This window comes from Carya illinoinensis, chromosome 14, assembly GCF_018687715.1.
Source record: "Carya illinoinensis cultivar Pawnee chromosome 14, C.illinoinensisPawnee_v1, whole genome shotgun sequence".
Taxonomy (NCBI): Eukaryota; Viridiplantae; Streptophyta; class Magnoliopsida; order Fagales; family Juglandaceae; genus Carya; species Carya illinoinensis.
This window is the reverse complement of record NC_056765.1, coordinates 29,018,001-29,030,723: the sequence shown is the minus strand read 5'-3', so window position 1 is coordinate 29,030,723 and position 12,723 is coordinate 29,018,001. Positions and strand designations below refer to the sequence as shown.

Genomic DNA, 12,723 nt, shown 5'->3' with positions numbered 1-12,723 from the left:
TTCAAGTTCATGGGATTGCATGTTGAGCGTGAATAAGAGTGTTGCTTATTAATTTGATCTTAAAAATAAATTAGATAAAAATGAAAATAAAAAAGAATAGAGTTATAAATACTTATAATTTTATTTATAATTTTACTTCTAAGATTTATTTTATTAATTTTTTAAAAAAAATTAAATTTTTAATTTTTAAAATTAGTTGAGAGGTGAAGAAGCTAAGTATTTTATAAATATTTAAAAAAAAATATAGTTGCAAGCACAATTGTGTACTAATCTGTGTACTAATGTGATGTGATTGGTCAAAAAGTAAATTTTATTGAAAATAGTATCAATTTAAATTTTAAGTATAAATGAATCAGTATTAATATATAAATTAATACGCGACTGCGTTTGTATATAGTAAAACTCTTCTTTTAATTACATCCGGCATTTTTGGGTCGTGAAATATCAATATTGGCTCCAAATGTCTGATGTGGAGTGAGGATGATCGGCCAACCGCCAAAGCTGCACTGTCCTTGCTTACGCCTTTCATCGTAACATGGTCGTAGTCCTTTCGGCCGACGTGTGATTTCTCTATATATATATATATATATAAAGGGCAGAGGCTCTGTCAGTCTGTTGCTTTAAACTTTTCAAACCTCTGCGTCTTCCACTAGCTTTCACATTCCAATCCACAATCTCTCTCTCTCTCTCATTGATACACTGCGCCCCCTGTTTCCCCTCAGGTATTGTTTCTTTTTCTGCACATTTATTTCGCTTTTAAGATATGTCAGTTGTCCGATGCAATGCAATTTATTTCGTTCGTTCAATTGTCTTCCTTCTCTCTCTTTCTCTGTGGTTGTCACGTTTCTGTTCGGAATTGAGATTTAGGTGTGCCCCATTCGGGTTTTCTTTGAAGTGAAGTCTCAGATCTGATATGAATACGTCTGAAAATCGCTGCTGCTGTATGATTTATCCTTTGAATCAATATTCGACTCGTTTGCTTGCTTGTTGCTATAGTATCTATACTTCATCACATTTACTTTATCGTGACTTTCTTGTAATTGTAATGCAGAACTGTGCTTGCATTTTTCTTGCGGTTTCTGATTGATGCATTGAGAATTCAATAGTAAAGGCAGCCATTTTGTTTGTCTGAATTGTATTATGTATATTGAAGTTGTGGAATTGTAGGATTATAGTGGCTCTAGGTTTTTCATTCAAAAGTTGTTCTAGAGAGAAGAATGGGACTTAGTTGACTTTTAAAGATTTGTAATTTGACGTTCCTATAATAAAACTTGAAGATGATTGGAAGGAAAAACACGGGACGTGCATCTCCGGTACTTTTGGTGCTTTTGGCGCTTGGATTTTTTTTTGCAAGCTATAATTTTTTGTCTATCATAATACACAACAAAGCTTCCAATTCGGGAAGTTGGGTGGCGGACAGATTGGACTGGTTTGATCCCATCATTGGGGTACCAGAGAAGGTGAAGAGATCAGGGAATTTTAATTCAAAGTTTCACGTTGCCCTTACGGCATCGGATGCTTCTTATAGCCAATGGCAGTGTCGGATTATGTACTACTGGTATAAGAAGATCAAAGAAATGCCTGGATCAGACATGGGAGAGTTTACCCGAATTTTGCATTCTGGAAGTCCAGACAAGTTGATGGAGGAAATTCCTACTTTCGTGGCTGATCCACTTCCAGAGGGCTTGGATCGGGTGAGAATCTTATTGATGCTGTATCTCATTTCTCCTCTTTTATTATATTAATCAATTTGTAACTCTTGTAATTCAGAAGACTTCTGAACCGACTTAACTTTAGAAATATGATTCCTCACATGGCAGTTTTTCTCATTTATCAATCTTGTTTCTAATGCTCGTCCAGACATTGATTGTTTTGTTGATTTTATTGTTCTATTGTCAATCTTTCAAGATGCTTTTTTGGTTTCTCTTTTTCACTTGGTGAAAATATCCAGATAACTGTAGTATGAAGCTAATATATATCAGTCTCAGTGCCATGTGTTCTTGATCTTCTTCTTCTAGTTTTCTTTTGTGTATCTATCTTGAATTTTCAGCAATCACACAATTATGCTTGACCATATATGGAAACTTTCTAATTCAATATTAATGTCATATCCAGGGTTATGTTGTTCTAAATAGACCGTGGGCTTTTGTGCAATGGCTGGAAAAAGCAAAAATTGAAGAAGAGTGAGTATCTGAACTTTTATTTAGAAATTATTTCTCTTTGACTTGATTGAAATCTGAAAGCTGGTATATTTGTTGTTGATACAGATACATTCTAATGGCAGAGCCTGATCATATATTTGTAAACCCTCTACCTAACTTGGCAGATGGAATCCAACCAGCGGGGTTTCCTTTTTTCTACATTAAACCAGCTGAGCATGAGAAAATAATTAGAAAATTTTATCCGAAGGAGAAAGGTCCTGTGGCTGATATTGACCCAATTGGCAATTCTCCTGTAATTATCAAAAAGGTCAGATCTTAGTCACTATATTAGCATGCGTACTGACCTTATTGTGTTGTTGAATTATTTAAATTTATTATTATCTGAGTTTTCTGAACAACTGACAATAGGGTTTCATAAACCTAAGAAGGTGCAAGATATTATACAGAACTGTAAAAGAAGAAAGGATGAATGAGTTCTAGTATTGTGCTCAAAAACGCTGAGCTGTTGTTGTGGTCATTACAGTTATAGTTGTGCTGTCACACCCTGACCTTTCTTCTTTCCTTCCATGCTATTCACCAAATTATCTGCTTCAGTCCTCGCTGGAGGAAATTGCTCCCACATGGGTGAATGTTTCCTTGAGAATGAAAGATGATCCAGAGACTGATAAGGCTTTTGGATGGGTGCTTGAAATGTGAGTGTTATTCTAGAAGATCTCATATTAGTTTTCTTTAGTAGATGCTATGAGATCAGGACATTGCTGATATATCTTGTGATGTTGATTTCTTTTTCTTTTTTGTTGAGTAGGTATGCTTATGCTGTAGCGTCTGCATTGCATGATGTGCACCATATTCTTCGAAATGACTTTATGTTGCAGGTATTAATGATGCCTATTGATCCATTTTGTATTCACTTTTTCACCTAGTCAGCGATAGTCATTAACATGCATCATTACGAGTTTCCAGCCTCCATGGGATCTGAATGTGGGAAAGAAGTTCATCATCCATTATACTTATGGATGTGACTATAATTTAAAGGTGAGCAGCTCTCTTGCTCTCTCTGTATCTCTATCTATCTATCTATCTATCTATCTATATATAGTAGAAGAACTGCTTGTTTAACTGTGATTGTTACTGTCGTGCCTGATAGAGATGTTAAAACCTTTTGTTTGTTTATGCGTACATGCTTCTCCCGAAGAACTACAACCCTTTTCTTTTTTTTTTTATGCCCATAAACTTTGACTTGAAGTAAATGGGAACTTATTTGAAGTTTCAGTGTCAATTTGTCCCCTCCATCCAAAACAGTCATTTATGTGGACAGAAAAGCATATAAAATGACACAAAGGTCCCTGACACATGCTTTCCCCTCACCTATTCTTTACAAAAGTTTCCATCTGATGGGTTTTGTTGGACAAGTTTCTGACTTTTACATGCTCTTTCTTCAGAGTTCATGACTTTCTTTAAACCAAGGGGGAAATTGACATTGGAACTTCAAAATGGAATCTGAGTTATACTGATTCAAAATGTATGAAATTAACTGAAAATTGTTGATAATTCATAGGGTGAATGTGTTATTTTTGCTTCTTTTTTTAATTTATTGTTTGTAACTAAGGCTTATTCACTTTGTCATTATTCATTAAGTTGTTTATTCCAAGTGGTCATCATTTAGGGAGAACTAACATATGGAAAGATTGGAGAATGGCGTTTTGACAAGCGATCATATCTTACTCGTCCTCCACCAAGAAACCTCTCCTTGCCCCCTCCAGGAGTTCCTGAAAGTGTGGTAAGTCCATTATTAATTTTTAATTTCCCATCAGTGTATTCATGAACATATTCAGCTGGCAGCTTCCTGTTCATGAAACAGTCCCTTAATCATCATTATGGTGGTGTTTCGAGACCTGCAATAAAGCTTCTAAGTACAGCCCATTCCTTGAACTACAATTACTGATCATGTGTCACTGTAACAATGTGCCAAGCTTGAGATGTCGGATGCTCATATTCCATCGCCCATGTGTCTTTAACACATCATTATTTAACTTTATCACTTCAATGAATGTAAGCATCCGATAAGATTGTAGTTGCTGTTAACCCATCCGGTCCAATACTACTATCTTCTTTTTTATCTTATTTCAGATTTCTCTTTTTGTCATTTACGTTCTAGTTTGAATTTTAACCATTCATAATCTATCAGTATAATTCTTGGTCTCTGTTTGTTACATTGTTAAATTTTTGGGTTTATGTTACTCATAAAAAAATTATGGTTTTATGTTGGCTCAAATCTTTGGGTTAAGGAATTTTGCCAGATTTAGCAACTGCAATTACAGACTGCTTGTCCAGTTGGTCTAAAATGTTGATCTTTTTGTGCATACAAGTGACATTGTCAGTTAACTTTGTTACCTGTTACTGCTTCTAAATAAGACACTGAAAAATAAATAAACTCACTAAAATTTACGGAAGTTCCAGGAAAAATAGAAATCTCCCTTTTACTCAGAAATAGGAAAATCTAGACTTTAATAACTTGAACCAAAATTGTATTCATATAGGCACGAGCCAATAGGAAAAAGGTGTAGGGTTATTTGGTCAGGCATTAGCATTACTATCTAAAGGGAAGTGAAGAGGACAAGGTTGGCAGCTGGAATATTAACATAAGTGGCATTTTTTTTGTTTCTTACACAGAGGGATGCCTGTATAGGGAATGACCGAAAAACTAGTTTCAATGTGAATCAGTTAGTGGAACTGATCTAATCTTGAATGACTTGAGTTGCCCCTGGAGGGTAGATTTAGTTTCATATTTAATAGCTTGCAACTATACATTAAATCAAATGTACAATGGTGTGGCATGTAATATGTCTAGTTTTTTTTTTTTTTTCCTCCTTTTTAAGAAGAAGTAGAAGAACAAGAGCGGCAAGTTTGGTTAGTTGTTTAAGAAGAGAGATTAAATTGATGAGCCTCCACTTCGTTGTGGTAGTGGTGTGGCTTTGCCTAGGGATGAGAGAAACCAAGGGGTTTGCCCAAGTGGTGAAGGCCTTGGTCTTGGGGTATTGCTCACCTCAAGGTCCAATACTCAACACCTCATGAGTGCAAACAATCATTTGGGGCCACACCTTCTAGTGAAAAGCCAGCGATTTAACCAATTCCATGTAAGGAAACTTCCGAGAGTGCAGTACACGGGACTGGGGTTTACTTTGTAGGGGTGGGTTCGAAGGGCCCTGCCTGCCTTAGAGAGGTTCTCCGACATTAAAAAAAATAATAAATAAATAAATAAAAAAGAGACCTAGGCGTGGCCGTTTTTCCAATAACTTTGGAAAATTTTGAGATCTAATTATAAGAAATATACACAGGTATAGGAACTTTATTATAGAATTTTCAAGTATGTTGAGTTTTTTTTCCCTGTTGGCTCAAGTCTACTTTTAATACTGAACTGTGATTACTCCGGAGAATGACTTCTTTAAACCTGATATTCTCCTACTGTGGTTTTGGTAGCCAAATTCTATATAATGCATTACTTTGTTGTTAATAGATGAGGAAGATATATTAAGTTCATTTCATTGCTCAATATACAAATATACAGTGTGTATTTAAGTAGTTAATTGGTGAAATTGCACAGGTTATCTTTTCTCTGCATTTTGTATTTTCGTGTACCTATACATGTGTGTTCAATTTTGCAAAATAACAGCACAAAGACACATTATTATTTTTCTTATTCGAATCATCTTGTTGACCTTGGTAACCAGGGCTAGGAAATGAAAATGATAAATTTAAAGGATGCCTCTGTGCATTGCTGTTTGAATATTTTCTAGTTATTCCTATGTTCATTGTTACTTGATCTCATAATACCATGGTTCTAATTTGTACTTTATTGTGTCTCAGTTATATTAGCATGTTTAAGACTAAGCTCAGACAGTACCTATGCCTTCTAATGATCAATAATTTTCCCCCTTTGCATTTGTGCTCATCATAGAGTTGAGGTGCAACTTATGTGATCTTTCTTTCTATCCTCCCCAAGTTGATCCTACTCTATATATCATTGCTGGCAGGTGAGACTCGTAAAGATGGTGAATGAGGCTACATCAAATATACCCGGGTGGGACACATCAACTAATGGCTGAGACCAAAAGTAAGATAATCACCCGTTGATCCTTATTTTGGTACTGATATCAGTGGCGGCACCCCCGGCCGGAGAGTCCCATCAATGAAAACTGCAGAGACTGAAATGAACAGCATAGGTAAAGAGAAGGAATGATCTTATGAACCAAGCAAATGGGATCATTTTAGCACAAGATTTCTTACTTGTAAAAATGAAGGGCACTAATTCTTTTGTCTATACGTTTATTAGATTTTGAACAAGAGCTTTCACTTCGAGTGTCTACATTGAAATACCTTTTTCAAAACTTTTAAGATTAATATTTTTTTTTTAAAACAATATTTAAGGTTTCCCATCACCCCAATGCTCGACTCTTCAAAGTCCAATATAAATCAAGATGACGCAAATGAATGAGTTTGTGCATATCTCTAGCTCCTCTCAGTAGGCGTCACTTGATAAACAAGCACTCGATAGTCCCATTAAATTAAGTATAATCATAATCTAATTTTATATTACAAAGTGCACTCTATTTAAAATATGATTGTAAAAAAGTTTCAAGAGAGTTTTGTCTCTGCCATCACTACTTAGTTTGGTGATAAGTGGACAAATTTAATAATGAAATGTGTATCAACAATGAAGCATTCAGTGTTAGTTAATGGATAGCTAGGAAATATGATAAGGGGTCGTGGGCAAGGAGATCCTTTATCTCCTCTTACCTATTCCTGTTGTGTACAGAAGGGTTAAGTTCTATAGTTCACAATTATGAAAGAATAAGAACTATAAAAGGGGTCTCTGTAAGTAACGGTATAATTAGTATCAATCATCTACACTTTGTAAATAATACCTATCAGGGGTATTAAGCAAGGAGATCCTTTGTCTCCTCTTACCTATTTCTATTGTGTACAAAAGGATTAAGTTCTATGGTTCACAATTATGAAAGAATAGGGGCTATAAAATGGGTCTCTAAAAAAAAGAGTAGAATTAATATAAATCATCTACACTTGTAAATGATTGTATACTTTTTTGTAAATCAAATATGCAGCAGTTGAGATCTATGAAATAAATTCTGGATAGGTATGAACAAGCTTTAGGTCAAAAGTTCTTCTATTTATTTCATACCAATACTTACTTTTATTTTTATTTATTTTTTATTTTATTCTTCTTAAACTAATTAAATTCTTCTAGTCATCATTCATATACTATACATGTAGTGAGAGAAAAAATTAAAAAATTATACCAATATGTGATAATCATGTATAATTTGTGGTGTGAGTAAAATTTTTCTGGCACTGTTTGGTTTGAAAATCAAGAAAAAAGCTTCTCAACTTGTTTCATATGGAGAGATGCCTCTGTACCCAAACATAAAGACGAAAATACATGAACTTTTTTTTTATTTTCATTTTGCTATTCGAATCTGGATTAAAAATCAAAGTATATAACCTTATTGTATAATCTAGAAGAAAATAAATTTAATCAATTAACGTAATCATATAATTTAATTAAAAATAAAAAAATCAAGAGTGCATGATTTGTCACATCCCACTTACATTTTCATGGGGTCACCTTTTTCGAGTCCTTTGTAACAAATATGTCTTGATTACCTATCAAAATATATATATATATATATATATATATTTGATTACAATTTGGAGGAAGAATACTGTTCTTCAAAAGTTCTATATTTGTTACGAAGAATTTGATGGAACAATAACCTGCTTTCCCTTTTTTATAATCTAATTCCATATATATATATATATATGGCCAAGTGCTTCAACCATCAATCTTGTATTCATTTGGTTGATCTTGCATGCTATTAGAGCAACATGGTACCAGCTCTTGCAAGGATTTCGATCAAGTAAATGCAGCAGAAGGTATGCACATCAACATCTCTGATATGCAGCAACATGGATCATCAAATAGAATTAGTTCTTGTAATAATATCATGGTACATTTACCACAATGTCCTCATCATAGATGATCTGTTATGTATCCTTATGTAATTTTAGACGTTGTTACATTTCACAGCTGTACAGATAGAAAGGCTGGAATATTTTTTATTTTCTGTTAGAAAGGTTGCTCTGTTTCTGTGTATATAAAGTAGCAGCAGTGTAAATGATAAATACAACGCATAATCCTTTTGCATATTTTCTGGTTTCTCTCTCGTTAGCAAGCTTGAATCATTATTCTCACATGGTATCAAGAGCCAGCGACTAAGAAACCTTTCCACTATGTCTTCTGACGACGAGACTCCTATCAATAAACAACTTCTTGATTTCAATAGCGTTACCAACCCATACCGTCTTGACCATGGTGATAATCCTTCCTTGCCATTGGTTCCAGACCTTCTCACTGGTGAAAACTACACTACTTGGTCAAGAGCTATGTGCCGAGCTCTTCGAGCCAAGAACAAAATAGGTTTCATCAATGGAACCTTGACCAAACCTATTGATCCTGCTAGTCCACTTCTTGATGCATGGGAAAGGTGCAATGACCTTGTTGTTTCATGGATACATAATTCCATCAATTCTTCTTTGAAATCCAGCATTGTTCTAGTTGATAATGCTGCTCAGATTTGGGGTGAGCTCAAAGACCGTTTTACCCAACAAAATGGTCATCGGATTTTCCAACTTAAGAAGGCACTCACAGGTTTGCAACAAGATTCAGATTCTGTTAGTGTTTATTTTGGGAAACTTAAAACCCTATGGGATGAACTTACCATTTATGACCCTGTACCCGATTGCACTTGTGGAAAATTAGCTGTGTTAATTGATAGATACCAAAGGGATTGTGTTATTCAATTCCTTATGGGTCTAAATGATTCTTTTCAAATTACCCGAGACCAAATCATGCTTCTTGATCCCCTGCCTCCTCTCAATAAAATTTTCTCTATGATCCAGCAACAAGAAATGCAGCACCTCATGCTTTCTGCCCTCCCCTCACCAGATACAATGGCTCTTGCTGTCAAATATCCCACCAATTCCTACAGACCTTTTTCAAGATTCATCCAATCACCCAAACGTGATAGACCATTTTGCACCCACTGCAAAATTCAAGGACATACTCTTGATCTTTGTTTCAAGGCTGGAAATGCTCAACCCCCTACTTGCTCCCATTGCCACATGACCGGACATATAGCAGAAAAATGCTATAAACTTCATGGTTATCCCATTGGCCACAAACTCCACAATAAAACCAAACATCCCACCTTTTCTTCCCCCTCTGCAAATCTGACTTCCCTCGACCCAGACCCAACCTCAGATACCCCAATGACTTTCACAAAGGATCAATACAACCAACTGTTATCTCTCTTGCAGTCAAAGGATGTTTCCCTTGCCAATCATTCAATGAACACAGTTCAAGCAGATTGCACACATTCTTCCACGATGAATGGTAGTTTTTTTTGCCTTAGCTCTTGCATTTCTAGAAATCACACACACACACCTTGGATAATTGACACAGGTGCTACTGATCACATGATCTGCAGCACCTCCCATTTTTCCTCCATCACTTCTAAGGTTTCTTTTCTTGTTAAACTTCCCAATGGTCACACTGCACCTGTCACACACATTGGCATAGTTTCCCTTTCTAACACATTAACTTTACACAATGTGTTATGCGTCCCCTCTTTTCAGTTTAACTTACTTTCTGTCAAACAGCTAACCCTCTCATTTCCTTGCTGTTTTTTATTTCTTTCACAATTTTGTTCATTCAGGACCTTATGTCATGGACAACGATTGGCATGGGTGAGATACAAGGAGGACTCTATCATTTACTTGCTGCACCAGTGCCTCCTACAGCCCTCCATGATCATTTGCCTCTTTCATTACATACCAATTCTTCGGTTTTAGCTACTGTCAAACCTGTTAACTTTGTCTATGATATTTGGCATTGTCGTATGGGTCACACTCCCTTTTCCAAATTACATCTAATTCAAGATCCTTTAATTCACAATCATGTTCTTCCTCCCAATCAGGCAACATGGCATCAGCTCCTTCAGGTATACCCTTTCCCTTATCATCTTCCCTCTCTTACCACAAATTGTCACCTGCTTATGCTTTATTTTCCACTACCATCTCATCACACACTGATCCTCTCACTTACAAGCAAGCTGCTAAAAACAGTGACTGGCGAAAGGCAATGGAAACAGAACTTGAAGCCTTAGAGCTTAACCAAACCTGGATCCTTACAGACTTACCACCTCACAAAACTCCCATTGATTGCAAATTTGTCTACAAAACAAAGTACCATTCTAATGGTACAATTGAGAGGAAGAAAGCGAGATTGGTTGCTAAAGGTTTTACACAGCAACTCGAAGTGGACTATCATGAAACTTTTTCACCCGTGGTAAAGATGGTTACCATCAGAACAATTCTTGCTTTAGCAGCCATTAAAGGTTGGCATTTGCACCAGTTCGATGTCAACAATGCTTTCCTAAATGGAGAATTACATGAAGACATCTATATGAAGACACCACCTGGCTACAACAAAGCTCAACCTGGCCAGGTCTGTAAGTTGCTCAAAAGCCTATATGGTTTAAAGCAAGCTTCTCGCCAATGGCATGACAAATTCTCCACTGCCTTGATTCAATTCAGTTTTACTCAATGTAAGGCTGATTATAGCCTCTTCACTTGCATTACTGATACAAGTTTTACAGCACTACTAGTTTATGTTGATGATATAGTAGTTGCCACCAATTCTGTTCAATCCATTTCAGTTTTAAAGGATTTTTTGAACACTCATTTCAAAATCAAAGACCTTGGTACTTTAAGGTACTTTCTTGGCATTGAGGTTGCCCGTTCTCAAGTTGGAATCCATCTTTGCCAACGTAAATACACTTTGGATCTTTTTGCTGATTCAGCTCACTTAGCCTCCAAACCATTGACACTTCCCATGGATCAAAATCATAAATTATCAAAAACATCCGGCACTCCACTACTTGATCCTACTCCATATAGGCAGCTCATTGGTAGATTACTCTACCTCACCTTAACTAGACCAGACATTAGTTATCCCATTCAAGTACTCAGCCAATTCATGGACCATCCCACTTCCTCTCATCTTGCTGCTGATCATCGAGTTTTGAGATACCTTAAAAATGCACCTGGTCAAGGCATCCTTCTCTCTTCCACCTCCCCCATCAACCTCATAGGTTACTGTGATTCAGATTGGGCCTCATGCCCGGACACTCGCAAGTCAGTAACTGGTTTCTGCATTTTCTTGGGCCACTCTCTCATCTCTTGGCGATCAAAGAAACAACAAGTTGTCTCCAGATCTTCTGCTGAAGCAGAATACCGCAGCATGGCATCGATTACTACTGAATTTACTTGGCTGAGACATCTACTTCATGACCTTTCCATTCCTCATCCTCAACCTGCTAAGCTCTTCTGTGACAACCAAGCTGCCTTACACTTTGCAGCAAACCCTGTCTTCCACGAGAGGACAAAACATATTGAGGTGGACTGTCACCTCATCCGACATAAAATCCAAGAATGGGCTATTCGAACTGCACATATTCATACTTCTTCTCAGCTTGCCGATATGTTCACTAAGTCCTTGCCTTCTTACTTGCTTTACTTACACCTTTCCAAGATGGGAATAGTTAATATCTATTCTCCATCTTGTGGGGGGGTATTAGAGCAACATGGTACCAGCTCTTGCAAGGATCTCGATCAAGTAAATGCAGCAGAAGGTATGCACATCAACGTCTTTGATATGCAACAACATGGATCATCAAATAGAATTAGTTCTTGTAATAATATCATGGTACATTTACCACAATGTCCTCATCATAGATGATCTGTTATGTATCCTTATGTAATTTTAGAGGTTGTTACATTTCACAGCTGTACAGATAGAAAGGCTGGAATATTCTTTTGTTTTCTGTTAGAAAGGTTGCTCTGTTTCTGTGTATATAAAGTAGCAGCAGTGTAAATGATAAATACAACGCATAATCCTTTTGCATATTTTCTGGTTTCTCTCTCGTTAGCAAGCTTGAATCATTATTCTCACACATGCAACCATTAGTTTCTGCCCCATATAGCTAGCTTGACTTGGCCAATGCATCATTTACTTTTTTGTATTTAAAAAAAAAAAATATATATATATATATATATAGAAAACTGCATGTGCAGGATTACTACAAAATAAAGATGCAGTGATATATCTATGATATATCTACTTGCCTGTTTTAGCACTGTTGCTACTGCTATAGCTGCTGTGTTGATGACAAGGTTACTTGCCAGAAGGAAAAAATCCTAATGGTTGTTCCCAAGTTACTTGCCTCTGTTGCCTGTTGGTCTGTTGCCTAAAACGTGTTGTGTGTATGTGATTTCGATATAAAGTTCACATTTATCTACACTGGGTGAGAGGGAACAACACATGATGCTCGCGTGTTCCTCCATGTATTGAGTCAAGCCTAAAACCAATTTCCATGCCCCCAGATGGTAAAACCTCTAATATTATTTAATTGTTTGTCTGCAT

General features: G+C 36.2%; 1 protein-coding gene across 5 annotated transcripts; it reads left to right on the top strand.

Moving 5' to 3' along the window:
- The first annotated feature begins 518 nt into the window (after positions 1–518).
- LOC122293196 (hydroxyproline O-arabinosyltransferase PLENTY-like) lies at positions 519–6,607 on the top strand. 5 transcript variants are annotated; one of them, XM_043101698.1, is made up of 9 exons: positions 519–722; positions 1,278–1,694; positions 2,116–2,183; positions 2,268–2,469; positions 2,757–2,854; positions 2,968–3,037; positions 3,126–3,197; positions 3,829–3,942; positions 6,197–6,607. In XM_043101698.1, the coding sequence occupies exons 2-9, from the start codon at positions 1,278–1,280 to the stop codon at positions 6,266–6,268; spliced, it is 1,113 nt and encodes a 370-aa protein (XP_042957632.1). In that variant the 5' UTR covers positions 519–722; the 3' UTR covers positions 6,269–6,607. The 5 variants fall into 5 exon arrangements, 4 of the variants coding, with proteins under 4 accessions (XP_042957632.1, XP_042957630.1, XP_042957629.1 ...); XM_043101696.1 differs by having other exon boundaries at positions 520–722; positions 1,052–1,694; XM_043101695.1 differs by having other exon boundaries at positions 520–722; positions 868–1,694.
- The last annotated feature ends 6,116 nt before the right edge of the window (positions 6,608–12,723 follow it).